General features: G+C 40.3%; 1 protein-coding gene across 5 annotated transcripts in view; it reads left to right on the top strand.

The window, feature by feature from the left end:
* The window catches only part of tub (TUB bipartite transcription factor), a 437,441-nt gene that overhangs the window by 304,090 nt on the left and 111,084 nt on the right, over window positions 1-22,267 (top strand). For 2 of the 5 annotated variants that reach the window (XM_043705824.1, XM_043705825.1), the window contains exon 1: window positions 11,912-12,215. The exons of 2 other annotated variants lie outside the window; for them this stretch is intronic. In XM_043705824.1, coding sequence (XP_043561759.1) covers window positions 12,133-12,215 — 83 coding nt within the window. In that variant the 5' untranslated portion in view covers window positions 11,912-12,132. Of the gene's footprint in view, window positions 1-11,911; window positions 12,216-22,267 lie in introns of those variants that run through there. One more of the 5 variants, XM_043705829.1, reaches the window with a different exon arrangement.

Below are 22,267 nucleotides of genomic sequence, written 5' to 3' on the forward strand. Positions count from 1 at the left end.
AACGTCGATTCTCCTGTTCCCTGGATGCTGCCTGACCTGCTGCGCTTTTCCAGCAACACATTTTCAGCTCTGATCTCCAGCATCTGCAGACCTCACTTTCTCCATAAGGAGCAGAAGGTATTGCTATTTCTCAGGTCGGGGGAATTGCAAATTTCAGTGGAGTTCCACAGAGGTTATAATGGAACCCTCATTTTTCCATATGATTATATTATCTTGGTATGCAAGAACCAATTTCAAAGTATGGTGAAGACACAAAACGAGGAAGAATTCTTTACTATGAGGATTACAGTATCAAGCTTCAAAAGCCATTTTCAAATTGGTGGAGAGGGTGGATAGGTGGCAGATGACGCTTAATGTTGAGAACTGTGAAGTCATGCACTCTGGTAGAAAGAACATGGAAAGACTATAAAATAGAGGGTACGATTCTTAAGGTGGAGTAGAGAGATTTGCGTGTACACATACATAAGCATTAAAGGTAGCAGAGCTGAAAATGTGTTGCTGGTAAAGCAGGTCAGGCAGTATCCAAGGAACAGGAGAATCGACGTTTCGGGCATAAGCCCTTCATCAGGAATCTCAGAGCTGAAAATGTGTTGCTGGTAAAGCACAGCAGGTCAGGCAGCATCCAAGGAACAGGAGAAGACACAAAACGAGGTGTCAAGACAGGTAGCAGGACAGGTAGAGAGTTATTTTACAAAAAAAACATAGCTATTCAGGCAGCTTTAATAGGAATATAGAATACAAGACCAGGGGGTTATGCTGATATTATTTAGGATACTGGTTAGACCTCAGCTGGGGTATTATGTACAATTCTGTGCTCCATGCTATAGGAAAGATGTGAACACATTAAGACAGTGCAGAAGAGGTGTACAAGAATGATTGCAGGGATGAGTAACTTCAATTAAGAGGATGGATTTGAGAATTTGAAACTGTCTTCCTTGGAACAGAGGAAGGCTGAGGGGAGATTTGATGGAGGCTTTCAAAATCATGAGGGCTCCAGATAGAGCAGATAGGGAGAAAAACTTTCTGCTTGTAAAAGAATCAAAAACCATAGGGTCCAAATGTAGAGTGTTTTGCAAAGGAGGAAAATATGAGGTGAGAGATATTTCTTCACACAGCGAGTCATCTTGATTTGAATCGCACTGCCTGGAAGTGTGGTGGAAGAAGATTCAAGTGAAGCATCCAAGAGGGCATTAGATGATATTTAAGTGAAAATCACAGAGGATTATAAGGATAAATAAGGAATTTGGCACTAAGTCAAAATACTCAGATTTCCAGTGCAGACTCAATAGGCTGAATGATCTTTTTCTCCATATAGCAATTCTGTGATTCTGTGAAATAATTCTACTTCTTGGAATGGTTACATGGAATCTTTAACTTTGAAAAAAAAAGTGATAACCTCGGTTCTACATCTCAATCAAGAAACAGCAACTTCAATAATGCAACACTTGCTCAGCACTGGAGTGAGCATCAACTGATGTTAATTGGATCCCAAGCTGATGATGTAGTATGAAACTAGATGTGAATCCTTTTCTTGATAGCTAGACTATTTAAAGAGTGCAGCATTACATTTGTCTGTTTCTTACCTATTGACATCCAGGCTTAAGTTTGCTCCCAAGTTGGGAGTGCAGACTCTGGAGAAAATGACCTGGGCAGTCATATTCTTGTTCCGCCAGGGTGTGGGGTCAGTGATAACTGGTGTTGGGTCCCTTGCTGGCCCCTGAGTAAGTGCTCACAGACAGTCAAAGGCCAGTCGTATGTGGAGGTCGGCTGCTTTAGAGACTCGGCTCGATTCTATGGGTCTTTGATGCAGCTTTTCAAAAAGAAACAAGAGAAAGGTGCCCTCCAGCTCATGCCCCTCATATCTCTTCATTCCCTCCCTACAGACTTCCCTTTCCAATCCCTGCCACCTCAACTCCCCCTTATGTGCCCTTATACCAACCATGCTAAACTGTGTCCCTTCATTCACTTTAATGCTCCCTCATAGCTCATCTGCAAACTTAGAACTAACCCATGCCAACACATACCCTCAATCCACTCATCATTACAGTTAGAATCTTTATGCCAATTCACCTAGGTCCACCGTGGGAAGACCCCAGGCTCTACCCTGAGATAATATTGGCAGAGGTTCTGAGGACACAGCTTTACCCTCACTGGAAGTGGTAAGAAGGGGATATAATTGGACAAGTTGGCCCCGGAGAGACTTTCATCTCCTTATGCCTTTATCCACTGATCTCCATCTCAACAATTAAGCGTCAGACAAGAAGATCCATTTGGGACTTCCTCCATGCACCAGCAATTGAGACCCTAATGTGGTCAAATGTTCATTACTTAAGGACCTCAATGTACCCTCCCCCCACCCCCTCCCCAATTATCTGCCTTGTTAGCAGGTGAGAAAAATTCTTGATTTCCTGACTAGGTCACTGGTTAAAGCTGTTTCCCAGTTCGCAGATGCCTCCATTTACTTCAATCTGGAACTAATCGCAAACAAGGATGGAGGAAAGGCACATTGCCTCTGAAGGTCACCCCCTGACTCTACCATCCAAGAAAAGATCTAAAACTGCAGGAGTTTTGTCTTAGAGAGTTAGGGTACTCTTTTAGAGGGAGAGTGCACCCTTGGACCTCACACCTTTGCAGAAATCCATTGCCTTTAAAGAGAGGCCAAGTACCCTTTGGTATTGGTTAAAGTAGACCGGAATGTGCATTAAAAAGTGGATAAATTGAATGGAAGTGTTATTCAATACATTGTTAAGGACTAAACAGTTGGAGAAAGTTAGATGTAATGAAAGTGATTTTTTTCTGAATTGGAGTTCTTTCTTCATGCAGTGAATCCATCAGCTAGACAAAAGAATTTGCTTACATTTTATACTAGCATGAGACCTGAGGTCTGCCAGGCTGGTTTTATAAATAGGACCCATGTTGACATAGGGGCTATAAAAGTCCAAGATGGTGGGTAGAGGGACAAGGATTTGCATGGAGGGTATGAGCAGCCATTGAGCCTAGTTGGGGGAATGAGGTGGTGTGGTTTGGCCATGAATGTAGAATATGGATGGTTGAAGTAATGAAGACCAGTGGACACAAAGCTGGGGAGAAATGCCAGAGTACCAACACCAGGACTTCATGCAGTCTAGCTATGCACACAACAGCACCTGTGTCACGTGATAGGCCTGACTCCACAGTTATTCCCCCACCCCCTTACAATCCACCCACCCCCCGAATCATTCCATCAAAATAAAACCCCGCTCTGATGCATGACCTGCCGCACCAAACTTAACCAAGAATAGAGTAAATTGACAGCAAGCAATTCTTTGTATTTCTGTGGGATGCAGTTTTCTTTAATCCCCTGTCTAGCTCAAGACTGCTTTTGAACAATTTAAAGAGATTTTCACCAGAACCCATTGTGCCATTCCACAAAGGATCTAAGCTTTCCCTGCAGCTTTTTTGAATGTCTCAAGTTAAAAGGTTAAATTTCTCTCTGTGGTGACCTATAAGAAATGCTTGCTAGGTTGATTGCATGGAAGATCTTCTATTGTATTGTGAATGACATATCGGTTTTTTCCAGCCTACCATCTTACAATATAACCTCTCCCAGTATCTGGTGGTTAAATTTATATTTGTTTTTGATGTTTCCCATTCTTCTTTATCAATGTGCATATTTCTATCTTTTTGAACCAAGCAATGAAACACTTACTGGAATTTTACCAGATGAGGGCTATGTCCTGATATTGAATGAATGAATAATTTATTGTCACAAATATCTTGACGATATGTGAAAAGTGTTTTGTTGCCACAGTCTGATGCAATTTTGAGTTACAATAAGGATAAAAAGAGATATTTAAATAAGAGTTCATCTTCTCTTCAAATTGATGTCTAAAGTATGGCTTCAGGGTTTCTGTAAGGTCTCTGCAAGGTGTTCTGGATCTGAAGGAGTCCCTGCTACAGGAATAGCATTGATGCAACCGATGACCCAAATGACTCCAGCTCTGCTGCTGTCGATGCCTTGCTAATACCACCAAGAATCCAAGCTCTGGGCCTACTGCTGCCAAGAGTCCCTGCTCCAGGCACCACCATTGCCAAGTGTCCAGACTTTGAGCCTGCTGTCACCAGGAGTCTCTGCTCTGGGCACTATCACTGCCAAGAATCCAGGCATCAGGCCTACTGCCACCAGGAGTCCTTGCTCCGGACATCACCACTGCCTACGGGATCAAATGCTGGACTTGAGCCTGTCTGAACAGACTATGTGACCACAGTGGCAATCTTCCTAGTGGCGGCCTCTTTGATGACAGCTGACTAGCTTGTTTTCCATGCTGCAGCCTCAGAAGACCACAGGCCACCAGGAGAGATGGCTGCTGCTGAGGCTGTGAGGAGAATGATTGGCGGGGCACCTACATTGTGTGGTCTTCTCATTGAGGAAGAGGTTTCACTGTTACAGCGCAATAGGCAGCCAGGCCCTGGTGAAGGGTAAACCTTCCAGGGGTAGTATTCAGGTGGCAGGGACTGCCATTGTTGCCATGGGCTCTGTCTCTAGGCCATGAGGTCTCTGGGTGTGATGGCCCTCCCATTTTTGGGAAGTTGCTGCTGATGACATGCCTCTCGTGGTATCAGTGGCTGCTCTGTTGCTGTTGCCATTCCCACCAATGGTAAAATGGGCCAGGCAGTAGAATCGCATTGGGTAACTTTCCAACGGTGATTAGCCAGCATTTAACAACACAACCCCGTCCCATTCTCAGCCCAGCAGCCAGGGCCAGTAAAATACCTCCCACAGAGTGTTGTCCTTTGTCTTTTCTTGGTCTTTAGTGATTCTCCAAGTGTGATTACATTATCAATCAGGGTGAATCCTGTACTGAACTCTGTTAATCAGGTTTCATTAAGTATAGCAGGTTCAAATGTGAATAAGATCTAATTATGTCATAAGGCAGACGGAAACAACAGCAAACCTTGTAAATGCGACAGACCAGCCCAATTTATCTTGTTTTCTTCGAGATAGAGAACAGTATATCTTCAAGTTTTTCTTTACTGTATTCCCCTCTGGAAAGACATGAATGAATCCCCTGTCTCAGCCAGCCTGATATCTTGGCCAGCCAGATAAATCTAGACGATGATGACAAGTGTTAAGTAAGGCGGGGTGATGAGATTTTATAGATGATTGCTGCTGACCAAGGTTGATCAGAACAGTTTTACGGATCTTTAATCTCAAACTATGTCATTGTAAGGGTGTAGTGATTTCTCACTCGGTGACAACGTGTAAAGGATTAGCTCTTAGCTTCACTCTTGCCCAATCGGTTACACTTCCGTGTCTGATTCAGAACATTGTAGTTCAAATTCCAAACTCCACTCTACAGATGAGTATATAATATAAACTAACATACCAATGTAAAACAAAAGGAGTTGTTGCCTACTAAATGCGCTATCCTGATATTAAAGCCTGTCTTGAGCTGTACTTTGAGTTCAATTAAAGGTCAGGTACTACCTGAGTAACTGGACTACTTGAGGTATTGATTGTTGAAACTGCATAAAAGCCTTTCTTGTAATTGAGGTGGTCTTTGTTTCCTGATCACCGGGTCATGAGATGGACCAGATGCCCACTGCTCCAGAAGACCCAGAAGCTTGGCCTGCTGTGTGGGTGTTGCAGAAATCACAGGTTGACCTGCAGAGGGACTTTGCACCCACCGACCAATGCTCTCACACCACCCAGTGGTGCTCGGCCAGAAAAATCATTTTTGCATTCACATTTTTAAAAGTTGAAGAAAGGGCTGCTCTATTCTATCATGCTTTATCCAGATCAGAAATTGATGCAATCTGGAATGTAAAGCTAATGGTCAGTAATGGTGACCATAATAACTATCACTGTATTGTTGTTAAAACCCACCTGGCTCTATAATTCTCTTTCAGGAAGAAAATCTACCATTCTTATTGCGTCTGACTTACATGTGGTTCCAATTTGGTTGGTTCTTAACTGTCCTCTGAAGTAGCCATACAAGCCATTCAGTTCTAGGTCATTTAGGGATGGACAACAAGTGTGGGCCTCAAGAATAAAGAAAAACTGATCTTCTATGCAATTACTGCTCCTGTCAAACTGGAAGACCTCAAATTTACCCTCCTGTTTTAACAGCAAACCCCCCTCTGGCCATTTACTGTTTTTCCTGAGGAAAATCATAAAATCAGCACAGGCTTCTGACCCATATTTCAACCTGACTCCCCAGGAACATCCTGCCTGCAGAGTGAGACATCACTGTGAATGGCACCAATGCAATCCTCCTGCACCTTTCTTTCAAGCCATCACTAGGAAACTGGTTTGCCTTTGGAGTCTAAAACCTTTGTGGCAGCAGTCTGTGTATTCATAGGATAATGCTTGAATAATGTTCGCGTTTGTCATACAGAAAGATTTGATGTGAAGGGCAGGGATATTACTTGAGCTATTTTTATCATTGAAACTCCTGATTGGAGACTCTAAGCTTTGGAGACCTGTTGTACATTAACTTTTTAACTTTTCTAAACTTTACTAAATTACTGCACCGATGAAGTTTATATAGGACCAATTATATGGATGAAAGTTCGTGTGAACTCGAATAAATTCAACAGCATTTTGTTGAAATTAGTCTAGTCTAGTTCTGGGCTGAAAGTGACAATACTTAATTATTTGGTGTGTTCCTTTGAAGAAAATATTCACAATACACCCCTTTTACATTTCTCTGTGTCCAGGAACATTGAAAACTACAGACACTAGTCACCATTTAATATGTTAAAAGTCATTCTTCTTTGTCAGTAGTTAAAGGTATGGTAATATTCATCAATCAACCTGGATAATCACTTTTATTAAATGCAAATTACAAAAATTAGGAGAAAAATGCTGAGCATTGATATTACATAAATATTTAGGTAGGTTTATGCAAAAGGACTCTTATAAAGTTTGCCACTAATACTGGACAATGATGCAGTGGCAGTGATTATGGTTTTGCTATCGATGTAAATCTTTAAAATTTCTGGGGATCCAATTCTGATACTTGCAGAGAACCAAACACACACTCATAAAAAAAATTCTTAATCATTTGGTTCCTACCTTGACATTTGCTCAATTTTAGCAAGAGAAATGACAGATGCTACAGTTATTATCAATATTACACTTCAGTCCTTGGGGAAGAGAAGTCTCTGATTTAGACAAATAATATTTTGCTCTCTCGGTTTCCCCTCTTCCTTGTAAGACAGATTGTTTTGAAAACCTCTCTGATTAAAGGAAGGACTGTGTGGCTGACTTTCACAATGAGTGCATGTCTTTTGACAAGCAATAGGCTCCCACATTGTGATCTAAAGATATTATGTAAAACTGTTGTGGAAAATATTCAAAAATTGAGGGAAAGGTTTTCAAAAGCATCAAACAACCATAATAACTCCTCAGTCAATGATCTAATTCCCTGTCCCAAAACTGCTCTCCCCTTCCATTTTAGATTTGATGAGATTGAGGAGTTAATCTATTGCATTCTTTATAAATAATCTGGCTGTAAAATAAAGTAAATACTTGTGGAACATAGTGAGTACAGACAGCTAAGTTCAACACCTTGCTGTATTTCACAGTCTGCCAGTGTTTAACTGATAGGGGTTGTTATATCTGCCCTTTATGAAAGGATGTTCCACCTTCCACCGGACACAGTCCCCATCAAGGAACATCAATGAAGACCGGACAAGCACATGAGTGGACAGCTTCACCTAAACCAGTCAGACAGGCCCCAGTTAGGGGATCAAGAAGTCAGGTTCAGGGAAGGGAGAGCAAACAGTGTCTGGGCTGGTTCTACGTTGGGTGTGGGGTGCCAGAAGGGGAGGGCCACCTCGAAGCCAATCCTGGCTCCTCTGAGGTAAAATATCAGTGGAGGCAGTTAGGCAACAGTCCATTAGTCCTCATGCAACCTGATTTTACATCCCATTCCCAAAAGCCAGACTACTCTATATCAGGGGGAAGGTTGGTATAAAATCCCAACCTGTGGCTCTTGATATTACATCTGTTGTTATGACTGACATTAATGTCTATTGAAAACATGCGCATGAATTAGATAGTAAACAGCTGCAAGCCTCTTAGCAAATCCTCAGATTAACAGCAAAAGTGTATTTTTCTGATACTGTACACGGAATATACGACTCTTACACAAAGTCTCATGACTGGAAATGAGAGTTCCACTTTGTTTTTTAATTGAACATTGGAAGGCTCAAACCTCAAAGTGGGTGATTTTTAATACTATCACCTTTGGTGAGTTTAGTTGTGGGATTACTTGAGCAGCTGGAGGTGAGTGGGGATCCTGTAACTTTCCCACTTCAACCCCAATTAAGTCCATGGCAAGAAGGCCCGTAGACAGACTCTCCCTCTGCTAACAATTGTCGTCCTACAGTGACCAGTTACAGTCCCGTTAAGGGCCTCATCTCTGGTATTAGCCAAGTAGGTAGGTGTGTTGCCTTTTGAGCGGCATAACGAGTAAACCCTTGGTAGATGCTTGTGGGCTCCCAGTGGAATGGGTCCCTTCTTTAATGATACTCAATAGCCTTTCCCTACCATTAGGAATGGAGTGCCTGCTGAAAGCCATCCCCTGCCATTGCACTCCGAGCCCAAAAACCTCTCCTGCCATCACTCAGCTGGGATCCACTTGGTCCTGTATGGTTATTGTATTGTCAGCAGGTACTGCCTCTTTAGTGGTGCTGGTGATCAGTAAAACTGGCAGCAGCTCTTGATAGGCAAGACCATATGGTCATTGATCCTAAGGTTAGCCAACCACTGCCTAGTTCAATGGCTGAGTGGCATTTAATGTGGCAGCCTTTCCCTGACAGAGGTGAAAGGTAGCTGTCTCTGGTTCCCCAGCTGCCGAACAAGACTCCTGCCAACTCCATTAAATACATTTTTGATTCTTCATGAACACAACTTTGAGCAAGATATTTAAAATGATGAAAGAATTTGATTGTGATGCATTTCCACTTGTGGGAGAATCCAGACAAAAGGCATTGGTCTTAAACTTGGAGGTAACCTATTTAAAGTGAAGTCAGAAAATACTGTTTCACACACAAAGAGTGGTGGAATTCTGAACTCATGCTCTCAAAAGAATCTGGATGTTGAGCAATTGAAAATGTTCGTAAAGAGGTAGATAAGTTTGTTTCAAGTCAGGCTTTCAAGGGATATTGAACAGAGTTGGGTTAATGTTAGCTGAGGCATCAATGAGCTATGCTGTAATTTACTGGCCTATACCTGTTCTTACATTCTTAATAAGACATCGCTTCCAAACTTGTGACAGGGTTAAATTGTTCTCTTGAGACTGTAGAAGCCTGCTTTTTTTTTAACCAAATCACTGCAAAACAAATATGTGTTCTAAATTGCTCCTAGTGGCATAAAGCTCCAAAAACTATATCTGAAAAATTAATAAAAAGCTTTAAAGCACATCTCTAATCCTCACTATTGCTGTTTCCCCCACTAGTCAGTGCTAGTAACAGTTGTGAAGTCCAGTGCTTGTGTTTCAACAGTATAGTCAATAGAGAAACAAATCATAGATTTAAATTGTCTTTTCATATCCTTACATTTGAATCCGAGAGGCTAACAATATGGATGGAGGCCACTAGATTCTTTAGGAACATAAATATTTGTTGAATAACTTGGTCATCCCTTTGTTGTTCACTAGAAGAGTGTTCTCTGCACCCACCATCCTCTTAAGTCCTGACTATTTTACCCTTGCTACAGTTATTGCTTTAATATAAAAGCCATTAGTTTTATCATTTCTATTATTGGTCAAAACTTCTATATTTCCTTTGGGCCTTCCCAGTCTCTTTTTCTCCTACCCACGCAATTCCTATCTTCTTGCATTCTTTTTAAAATGTGCGACTTCATATTTGTAAATCTGGATCTAATTAATAGTCCAATGCTTTACAATAATTTGTCAACCAAGAAGATAGATGAAGGCAGAGTAGTAGATGTTGATACATCGACTTCAGCAAGACCTTCAACAAGGTTCCACGTGTTAGACTGGTTAATAAGGTTAGATTACATGGAATCCAGGGAGAGCTAGCCAATTGGATACAAAATTAGCTTGATGCTAGGAGACAGAGGATGGTGGTAAAGGGTTGTTGTTCAGACTGGAGGCCTGTGACCAGCAGTGTGCTGCAAGGATCAGTGCTAGGTTCACTATTGCTATTTGTTTATATAAACAATTTGGATGAGGATGTAGGAGGCATGGTAAATAAGTTTGCAGATGACACCAAAATTGGTGGTACAATGGATAGTGAAGAAAATTATCCAAGTGCACAACTGGATCTTGGTCAACTGGGCCAACGTACCGAAGAATGGCAGTTGGAGTTTAATTCATATAAATGCTCAATTTGCATTTTGGTAAGATAAACCAGGGCAGGACTTATACGGTTAATGGTAGGGCCTTGAGGAGTGTTGTCAAACATGGAGATCTAGTGGATGCAGGTACTTGGTTCCTTGGAAGTGGTGTCTCAGATAGACAGGGTGATGAAGAAGACATTTTGCATGCATGCCAACATTGGTCAAACCTTTGAGCATGGGAGTTGGGACATTATGTTATGGCTGTACAATACATTGGTAGACAAGCAGGAGGCTGGAGGAACACAGCAAACCAGGCAGCATTAGGAGGTGGAGAAATCAACATTAGGGTGTAGAAGAAGGGTTACACCCTAAACATTGATTTCTCCACCTCCTGATGCTGCCTGGCTTGATGTGTTCCTCTAGCCTCCTGTTTGTCTACTTTGGATTCCAGCATCTGCAGTTTTGTTGTCTGTTACCAAGACATTGGTAAGGCTAAATTTGGAGTACTGCACACAATTCTGGTCACCCTATTATAGAAAGGGTGAAAAAAAGATTTACCAGGATGTTACTGAGACTGGAGGATTTGAGTTATAGGGAGAAACTGAAAAAGGCTGAGGCTTTTTTTTCTGGGAACCTCGCAGGCTGAAAGGTGACCTTATAAGGGTTAATAAAATCGTAAGGGGCGTAGATAAGGTGAATAGCCAAAGTCATTTCTGCAGGGTAGGGGAATCCAAAACTGGAGGGCTTAGGTTTAAGGTGAGCAGGGGAGGATTTAGAAAGGACCTGTAAGGCATTTTTTTCACACAGAGAATGATGCATATGTGGAATGAGCTGCCAGAGGAAGTGGTAGAGGCGAGTATAATTACAACACATTTGTACAGGTACATGGATAGGAAAGGTCTAGAGGGATATGGGCCAAATGCAGACATTTGAGATTAGCTCAGTTTAGGAAACCTAGTCAGCATGGACATCTTGGGCTGAAGGGTTTGTTTCTGTGCTGTATGATTCTATAACTTCATTAGCATCAGTTGTTAAAACACAGTGCTGGCGTTTGTACAGTATCTTAAGATCTTTAGGGGACATTTGCTTCATTTTATTTTCATATTTGAAGTGAGTACAACCTCCTTACAATGTGATTTACATACACACAACACTAAATCGGTTGAACAAAAATGATTTTCTAAAAAAAATCTTTCTGAATTTTTCCTTAAATTTCTTTCAGATGGTTTAAAAGCTGCTGTGTTTTGATGTAGGAGTCTTATGGTGGAAAATTAAATAGTAGTCATAAACAAGAAATAATTTGAGATGATATCTAGTCAAAGATTGCCCTAGATTATTCCTACCCAAAAATATAAACCATCCTTGGAGATCAAAGCACATTTGTTAATACTATATGTAACCCTCCCAGTACCGATGCTAATGAACAGCATGTTTGAAATTAATTAATTATTTGACATAACAAAGGATTATTCTTCTTTCTTCTTTCCACTTTACAAAGCAGAATTTATCTGAAAAGATTTTATGCATCAAAGCTAGCTGTGTTTGAATTGATTACAAAGGAGCCTGTAGTTACCTGTTTGTCACTCATTGTATAGACGAGCAGCCGCTTGATGGTTTGCTGAGGATAGAGAGGAGAGAGCGAGAGGGACAGAGAGTGGTTGCTTATACAGGAGTGTGGAATCGCTGCCGAAGGTGTGGTTTAATGAATCTTGCTCGTTTTTTTTTTGCCTGTCTCTCAGTACCTGGGGTTAGCTAGTAACGTGAAGATTTTGGGTCCTGCTGGATAATGCTTGGATTGTGGCAGATGTCCTTCAGGAGTCTGATCTCGGGATCACTCTTTCATGCTACAGGCCTTTGTGCTGAAAATCACACAGTTGATGTATAACATGAGTTCTAAGCATCTCTCTGACTGGATCCCTTACAGGTACTTCTCATTCATCTTGTATTACAGAATGTTGTTTTAGAAAAGAACAGATGTGTCTGTTAATATTTTACAATGATATTTAAGAAACTACTTTTGCATTTAAAGTGCCTCGTGCTGTGCATAATGAGTAGCACAGTAAACAGCTCGTGCTTGGTGCTGCTTTGTACTCTGGCTGGCAGTGACACTACCTGTGCTATTTCAGCTTACACTGTGTCAGCAAAATTAGTGAAAAATGCTTTTTGTGGGTTTAACCTGACTTCTCTCTCCAGCAGTAGTCTCTTCAGGAGTGCTTCTTATTTTAAAGGTGCCCTTGTTATTAAAAACCGAAAGAAAAATTATTCTGTTTGAAGGGAAACAGGAAAAACCTGTGCAATTCTGACCCATTGCCACACAGTGATGTCATGAACAAGCGACATTACAACAAATTTAGGTATTTTGGTCAAGAGTTTTACCAAATGTTTTGTGAGGTTACATTGTGTGTTCATTAGTTTGAAACATCAGGAGATATCTTTGTGCAGTCTTTCTTGTTCATATAGTTCAGTGAAAGCTACGTTTTATTTAGTTCAGTCTCAGCATGTTCTAATTAAGACTATAGCTCATTAGAGACTCCACTTCAAAAAAGTTCTGTATTTTTAGTTCATATTCATGTAATTGTACTATATATATTTGATCAATACGAACAAGGTCTTTGCAAATTCTATACTTAAAAGTATAACTTGCACTTCTGTAAATACTAATGATTCCAATTTTTATGTTCCTCAGGTAAGCAAGGGCAAAAGTAATTTGCATTGTTCTATTATTGTGTTATAATTTTCTAAGAGTGGGAAACAATTGTAGCTGATTGAATGTGTTGGGTGTGTAATCCTTGCTGTGCACTGTTGTTGAAAGAGATCTATTTCTGTACTCGGTTTTATCAAGCAAAGTCCAGAAGGAGGTATTTAATTTCTTCTCTTCCTCCTCCACTACACATCGTACAACAAATCATGTTGTATGACTGTGTAAGTTAACATTGCAGCTGAACTGCTGCCATGGAGAAAAGCTAATTGCCATGGCAGCACTGCTGCTGCTGTCATTGGTGCTTGGTTGCCATAAGCTGCCTTGTCTCTATGCTTATTCTTAATGCATATACATCACATGTACAGAGATCCTAACATTTCAATTTTGTTCTAGCTGTTGTTTCTGTTGTAAATCCTATGTAATCCTACATATGTGTTTATGATTGTTGATCTCATTGGTTTATAATGATTTATGAAATCAGAGCCTAGAACATTATTGTCTTCTGGGCAAACATAACTGCTTTTCAAAAGACTTTGAATATCATGAAATATTTAGGTCTATTTATGGTTAACCTATTATTTAGGCTTTGGTCTGTGGTTTATGAAGATTTTGGCCATTTGTAATGAAGTACCTATATTGGTTATCCCTGCCTTATACTTCAACACTCCTCCCTACACTGCCAGAATCTCTTTAACTTGATTTAGACTGTTTCCTTTTATAGTGTATGTCTCATTGGTAAAACTTTGGTGTGGGGGCTCCATTCATTGCTACAAAAATAGACTGTGAAACAATGTTATTTTGCAAACGGTACTCACAAAAATCATGTTGTTTAGCTGCAAGTTCAGGATATTGTGTCTGTGTACACCCCGCATCCTGTAATTTGGCAAACTAAATCTGCTCAGCTTTTACAGTTCTGAATTTCTCTTGAATTGAGAATAACTGTGATTTTAAAAAAATCTCAATTTCAGTCACTAAATTCAATGCTGAATGTCATAGTTTAAAGACAGGTAAAGGTACAGCTTAATTTTCATTTGTAATACAAACGAAGTTGATGTCTATTGGTCTAGCTAATGTGACATGAGAAGGAGATGTCTTTACCCTGTCATAGGGCACATTTTACAGATTATTATTTTTGGCATAGATCACTGTGCAATGAATCATTGTTTAAGTCAGGCATTTGAGGGCAGCAAACAGTGAGCCCCATTTCACTCTCTTTCATCCATTGAAGGTCCCTTAACACATATCCAACTTCTGAAGTTTTGCCAGATGCCATTTTATATTATACATCCGTATGCAACATAATTGTAACCATGTTCCTTTTAAATGAATTTGCAAGCTGTTACATTTTCTGAAAGAGGAAATCGTTCCCCATTTTCATTAACTTGATAAACATAATGAGATAGAGTTTCCACACAATCGGAAATCTGGGTAATAAGCTGCTCAAAACGGCACTGGTTTTCAGAATAGATTTCTTTTTTGCTCACATTCCACTCAAGCATATTTTGTATGGAAAACAATTCCTGAATATACACTTAAAAGAAGTAAGTCAGGATTGTTAAGTCAAAATGGATCTGTCAGGAGAAATAAGCATTTTATTTAGCGTAACTCGGTATTTTGATTTTAATTAACTGGAAAAAAACCTTTCAAAATAACTAAACAGGATGTTTGAATTTTATTCAAGAGATTTGGGCTTTGCTGGCAGGGCCACCATTTGTTATCAGCCCCTGGCTGCCTTTCAGAAAGTGATGGTGAGCTGCCTTCTTGAATTGCTACAATCTAGTTGGCCTAAGTAGCTGGGTGTTCCACTATTTGGATCCAGCAACAGTGAAGGGACAGTGATATATTTCCAAATCAAAATAGTGTGGACTTGAAGAGGAACTTGCTGGTTGCGGTGCTATGAATGTGCTGCCAGAGTCCTTCTAGATGGTAGTAGATTTGGAAGGTGCTGTTTAGGAGCCTTGGTGAATTTCTGCAATGCATCTCACAGATGGTGCACATTGCTGTTACTGAATGCCATTGTTAGCACAAGTATGTATTGGTGGAAATGGTGTCAATCAAGTGGACTGCTTTGTCCTGAATGGTGCCAAGCTTCTGGAGTAGTTGTTGAAGCTGTACCAATCCAGGCTAGTGGGGAGTATTCCAACACACTCCTGACTTCTGCCTTGTAAACAGTTTTGGGAAATCAATAGATGAATCATTTGCTACCGGATTCCTAGCCTTTGATCTGTTCTTGTATCCACTGTATTTATATGACTAGGCCATAGCCATTCATGTCAATGGTAACCTCCAGGGTGAACACTTCAGAACCCCCCCAATCTTTTCCAGAACAATTGAATGTTTGACCACCAGAATCGAGATTTCTTCATTCTGTGTCACTGACCATCTGTCAGGCTTTGTCCTTGCTGGTGAATGTAAATTGGGATTCTGAACTGGGCTCTGGCCCTCTCTCCATGTCTGCCATTATCCCTAGTGATTCCGTGATGGTAAAGCCATTGAATGTCAAGGAGAAATAATAAGATTTTCTCTTGTTGAAAATTGTCATTAGCTTGGCACTTTTGTGGTGGAAATGATGCTTGCCACTTGTCAGCCCAACCAGACATTGCTCCACTTGGACACAGACTGCTTCAGTATCTGAAGGGTTGAGAATGATGCTGAATCTAATTTAATCATCAGTGAACATCCCCCTTTCTGAACTTATGATGGAGGGAAAGTCATTGATAAAGCAGCTGACTGTGGTTGGGCATACAATACTACATTTCAGCAATGTCAATGTGAGTACAGGACTTTGTCTCCATAAGAATTGTGTGGTAGTCAATGTTATGACACTATGATGGACAGATGCATCGAGGCAAGCAGATTGGTGACAGTGAGGTCAAGTATGCTTTTCACTCTTGTTGGCTCCCTCACTACCTGTCGCAGACCTAATCTAGCAGCAATGTCCTCAGGACTCAACTAGCTCAGTCTGGAATGGTATACTGAGCCACTCTCAGTGATCCAAGTCCCTCACCTAGAGGACAAAATGCTGTAAGTTGCAGAGGAGTAATGATGGTGAATGCTAACCATTTTATGTTATTGCTACCAGTATATCCAGGTCAGTGTCTTTTTACATTAATGTGAAACTCAGTTTGCACTGTTGTGAAAAATAAATCTTTTGCTCTAATTTGGCCAATTTTAAGCAAATTGCACTGTTCGAACCTCACCAATGCAAGCAGACAAAAGTCCAGTTGTTCAATCTACAGTTATGTGCCAAACTTAAATGGAGAATGAAACCACATTATATTGGCAGCATTCAAAATCTTGAAGAACCCCAATTGCTCTGGGAATGGAAATTCAAAATGAATAGCCAAAACCCATGACTGGTGACCAATAGGAGAAAGCAAGAAATGTCACTTCCTGTTTCTTTCTAAAGATTGATATTGATAGAGAGCAGCAATTTTAATTTTATATTCAGATGGTCAAGTTCAGCTACTGTGACAGGAGCTAAGAGAATATATTGTTCTATGTTTGTGAAAAGGGTATGACCTTTTCAGTGGCTACTGGGATCTCAAGGTCAGGTCCTGAGTCAGCACTTTACGACCGGTGCCACATTTTACACTGGCATTTCCTGAATATAGTCTGGAAGCTCCAAAGCTGTAACAAAAACAGAAGGAGAGAGGGTTACTGATGATGTATGCATGAAACCCTGGGTGCTGGGCTTAGTAGGTGAAGAGATACAGGAGCCTGAGAGTAGGGAAAGCCTTTGGAGTGATATATGAGCCCAAGGAGGCTGCTTTCTCCACACTGAGTTGGCATCTGTGGGGCTGAGCAATGATAAAACACTCCAGCAATGGGACTGTACTGAGAGCCCAACTTGATTTGGCTCCCTGTGATTACAGAGTTGCGTACCTCCAGCTTTCCTGTCTGTCTCCCTGCTCCATGTGTCATGGTCTCTTATGGGCACCCACAGTGATTTTTATTTTCCATTCATGTCACTAATATCGCTTAATGAACCAATCAGTTGTTTAAGTCAGTTAGCCTTTAATATTCTGTCTTGCTCACACAATGTAGATTTATGAAGTATAAGATTAAAAATGTTCTCTACTTTTCAAGAAATGGAATTGAGATGTCAGGTGACTTCTTTCCTGCTATTACACACAATACTTGAATTAATCTTCATGTCTTGACAAGCCATAATGCAATGTTAATAGCTGCCCTTCTGCAACTAATTAAAACAAATCATTTTGCCATTACTATTTGCAGATTTTTCAACATTGGTGTTCAAATTTAGAAAACATTTGTGAGGAAGCTCTATTTGGTCTGATAGTAGTGAAGCCCAAAGACTTTCCCTTCCCTCAGGATCCTGCATCTTTTTACTCACTAAATCCAGCACCCAGGATTTCATGGAAGGAGAGGAACCTCCTCTCCTGTGGCATTGTTAAACCTTCAGAGCTGCCAGCCGCAGTTCAGGAGGTGCCTGTGTTAAAAGAGTCAAAATAATCAGCTGCTGTCAAGGGTGGACTCTGGAAATGATATTTAGATCTCAATACCTGCTGTAAAATTTCGATACTCGCAAATCCCAATGACAATAGTCAGACCACCAAAATGTAATGGTGAGGAAAATGGATACAAAAATTACTCTGGTCACATGACAGAAACTAGGGCTGGATTTATTTTTTTTTATGGGGATCATGTAAAATAGGTAAGCTTAATAGCCCACTACCTTCTCTCCCATGCCTGAGCCCAATCCCAGAGTCAAGGTGGGTCAGTGCTAAAATCAAAAGCTGTATTTAAATGGATAAATGTCAAATAAACTTGTCAGCATAGAAGTTATATATACTGTTGATTGTAATATCTTTCTAACTTTGTGGAGTAGAGTTTATTTTTCATTGTTTAAACCGTGGAACCTGAGAGCTCATAATTTGTCCAACTAAATCCAGAACATAAGATTAATTTGGTGGTCAGCTCTGGCATCACAACACTTTTAAAACTTAACAGAAAACTCTGTCATATAAAAATGAAAAAGAAGAGCGATTCCTAATATCTGTCACTTGACCGTACCAATTTTCTATAAAAACGGTGGCAGCAAAGTACTCCTACAATGGGAATTTCATATCCTTGCTAAACATTATAGGGTAGGATGTGTCTAAACAAATTTAATTAAAGAAAGAAAAAGGCATCAGAAATATGACAAAAAGCAGAAAGTGCTGGAAATGTATAAGATGTGTCAAACAAATGATGCTTTATTGATTACAGCTTATACCAAAACCTATGAAAGGTATGTTAAATTCTGAATAAATGTCTAGCTGACATGTTTTCCTACTGACTAAGAGGTCCAAAGTCCAGTGTCAACAAATCTAGTCTTCAATCTTATAAAGTGTTAATCTTATATTTAAGATAAGTAAACAAACAAATTGCTGTAACTTTAGCCTGACCAGTTTAAAGTACATACAAAAACGACAGAGAGTAATAGTCGAGCAGGTCTATCACACTTGACCCACGCATCATAATGGCTGGATATAATGATGTGATCCTTCCAACAACACTGTAAAATCTCCAGCCAACCTTCACAGTCGTGTAATCTTTAAAATAGGAATCATACCTGTAGCTGTCATCTGAATCTTTCAAAGGTTACATTATCCACCATGAAGAGGATCACAATGGTACAGTACTTCAGATGTATTTAGGTGACTTGCAAAATAACAGAATGGTGCCTTTTGATTTGTGCTGAATGATTTTATTGTGTTAATCCAGTCCTGTTTTTGCTATGATTTCTTTTGTAATTTGGCCACAAACTGTGCACAATAACTCCCTTTCCTCTCAGCACCTTTTGGTATTACTTCCTACAAACGATAGGTGAATACTGAATTTGCCCTAAGAGCAAACATGACATGTCTCTAAATTAAATTCCAGTGCTGTTGTGTGACTCTCTCTCATTCAGCATCTAAATTTCCTTGCATTTCATGATTGTCTTCTGTCTTCATTGGATTAAAAACTCATATGCAGGAGTTTCAACTCAAGTCTCTTAAATCAATGCATTTTTGTTTCATGCTTAGGATGTGGGATTTAACTGGGTCAGGATTTTTTTGTCCATCCATGATTGCTCTAAAAAATTGGCGATACAATTGACTGATTCTCTAGGTCACTTAGGTGGACAGTAGAAGTGATGATAATGTGTTAATATCGCTGATTACTTGTAACTAAGCCTCAAGCTCCTATTCTGGGACACAGGTTCGAATCCCACTATGTGTGATGGAGAAATTCAAAACTGTATTTCAAATTAGATACTTGCTCAATGGCAACCATGTAACCACAGTTGTAAAAGCCGATCTAGTTCATTAGTGTCCTTTAGTGAAAGGAGTCTGCTGTCCTTGTCTGGTCTACTTATGATTCAGACATAGTAATCTTAGCTAGTCTAGCAAGCCAATCAATTAGAGATGTGCCACACGGAATGGTGATGCATACATCTCAGAAAAGAATAAAATTAAAATTCATGCACATTGTGGTGGCCTAGAGATACATTTGGTGAGACTTTGTAATGGCAGCTTTTGTTCCTTAAAGCAGATGAAGACTCACTTGGGTGTATGTGACAATTTTGTGATAACTTTTACTGATAACACCAATTTTTTTTCCAATGTATTTCTCTCCTTTACCTGTGATGACAGGCTGCAGTACTGAAGGGCCTCCAATTGTCACTTCAGGAAAACTTCCTGCCCAGTGATTGATTCCATCACAGTGGGGGATTGAGACTCCCATTGCCATCAAAAGTCTCAACTCAAAATCCTGTCTATAATGAATTCCTCCATTCATTCATACCTGACTGTAGTGATCTGTCTGCTATTTGTCTTTGTCTTTGCATCCTCATGGTGGGGAAGCTGCAAACATTGCTGTAACTTTTGTAATTCATGAGTTTCAAGGGTAGTTTCATTGGTGACCAGTCATGTACAGATTCTTTTCTTATTTCATTCTCTTTTAACTCCTGAGTTGCTTATAGTTAATTATTATATCGGATAGTTTCATAATCATTGGCTTAAACAACTGATGTCATAACCTAATCACTCGTGTTGAAAGTTATGTTACAATTGCTAACAGTTAAATCCTAGTTTGACTCTTGGCCTGTCTTATCTTATTATGCCCAAAGAGTGCCTTAGGACTAATGCCCTGGCAGCCTCTCTAGATTTCTAACTTACTAACATCTCTTTCCTATATTTGTCCTTTTAGTGGGGTTCATTATATTTTAGTCAGCTTAGTTGTGTTAAGTCAGTTGAACCAATGTTTTCTCTCTGTGCTAATTGAATTGCCGTGTATTTCTGGCATTTCTAGTTCCCTGTCAATATAAATAAATTCTAATTTCAAATACACAATGCGATGGTGGAAATTATCCATTTACCATGGCTGCAATTCTTTAGGAACTGATAACATGATCCTTTTTGCCTAAAGCACTGCTGGGATTGAGAGCCAGATCCTTCCATTCTGTGACACTCAGACCTGTGTGTGGATTGCAAGGCTCCTTTAAGGCCCAAATAAAATATGATCAATGAAATCCAGGGATCATAATCATATTCTTTTGTAGGATGTGGCATGGGTAATATTTATTGATTTTTCCCAATTGCCCTGTAAAGGAAGGTGATGAGCTGACTTCTTAAATCACTGCAGTCCTAAGAGTGCCAAGATATCCACATGGAGCTCTCGGGCTTTAGTCCTGTGACAATGAAGGAACAGCAACATAATTCTAAGTAGTGGTGTTATATGACTTGGAGAGGAACTTGCAGGTGCAGGTTGCAAGGCATCTGCTACCTTTATCCTTCCAGGTGGTAGAGATCGCGGGTTTGGAAGGTGCTAATGAAGTCGCTTTGGTGAGTTATTGCAGTGCCTCTGGTAGATGGTACACACTGTTGCCACTGTGTATTGATTGTGAAGGGAGTGAATTTTGAAGTTGGTGGATATGGTGCCAATCAAACAGACTGCTTTGTCCTGGATGGTGTCACGTTTTGTGAGTGCTGTTGGAGCTGCACTCATCCAAGCAAGTAGAGAACATTGCCCCACATACCTGAGCTGTGCATTGTAGACGGTTAACAAGCACTGGGGCAACAGCAGGTGAGTTACTTACTGCAGGATTCCTAGCCTCTGGCCCACTCTGAAAATGTTGCTACCTAAGGCACTGTCTGAGGGAATCCTTGTAGAGGTGTTCTGGGGCTAAGATAATTGAACTCCAGCAATCATTGCCAGCAGTGCTATGGACAAAGAGGATCATTTTATCAGCCCCTGAAGAATGTAACTGCAGGAGGCATGATTAAGAAATTTGGGCATGACATAAATATTGCACGGGTTGTTGATATTGAAGAGGATGGCTGTCAAGTCCAGGATGATATCAATGATCAGGCCGAGTGGGCAGAAAAGTGGAAACACTCGAGAGAAGTCTGATGTAATGCATTTGGGGAGCACAAACATCTTCACGGAATACACAATAAATGGGAAAGTACTGAGTGTGGGAAAGGAAGCAAGAGACCTTGGAATGCATGTCCACAAGTGCCTGAAGATAGCAGGACAGATAGATAAACTGGTAAAGATAGCATATGGGATGCTTTCCTTTATTGGAATTTTAAGTACAAAAGTAAGGATTGAATGCTAGAATTACGAAAGGCACTGCTTAGGCCATGGTTGGAGTTTCCTGCACAGTTCTGGCAACCACATTAGAATAATTATATCATTCCTGCTGAGGGAGTACAGTGGAAGTTTACAGAAATATTTCCACAGCTTGGAAATCGCAGCTTTGAGGGATGAGTGGATAGGCAAGGTTTGTTTTCCTTGCAACAAAGGAGGCTGAGGGGTGACTTAATTGAGGTTGTCAAAGTAATGAGGGGGCTTAGATAGAGTACACAATGAAGACCTGTTTCCCCCAGCAAGGTCAATTATCAGGGGGCACCTACTTAAGTTTATCTGTAGGATTGGAGGGGTCATAAGGGGATTTGCTCAGAGGATGGTAGGTGTCTTGCCATTTTAAATCAGTGTTTTTATAGATTCCATCAATCATTACATCATTTCCAAAGGAAACAAATAATTGATGCTGTCTTGAACTAAGTAATATATATCCTCTTCATCATTTCTTTCTGATTGAATGTTCTCATCGAGAAGGATAACATGACATATGGCAAATAAGTACATTTGCAGCTTAAGATACCAATGAGGTTTTGTCCTTTCCCAGCTATCCGTGTTAGCAGGTCCAGAATTGTACATGGCAAAGTTAAATTAAATCTGTATGTGGAAATTAAAATTCCCCAAGGAAAGAATCATTGAAT

Source organism: Chiloscyllium plagiosum, chromosome 16 (genome assembly GCF_004010195.1).
Source record: "Chiloscyllium plagiosum isolate BGI_BamShark_2017 chromosome 16, ASM401019v2, whole genome shotgun sequence".
In the NCBI taxonomy this organism is placed as follows: Eukaryota; Metazoa; Chordata; class Chondrichthyes; order Orectolobiformes; family Hemiscylliidae; genus Chiloscyllium; species Chiloscyllium plagiosum.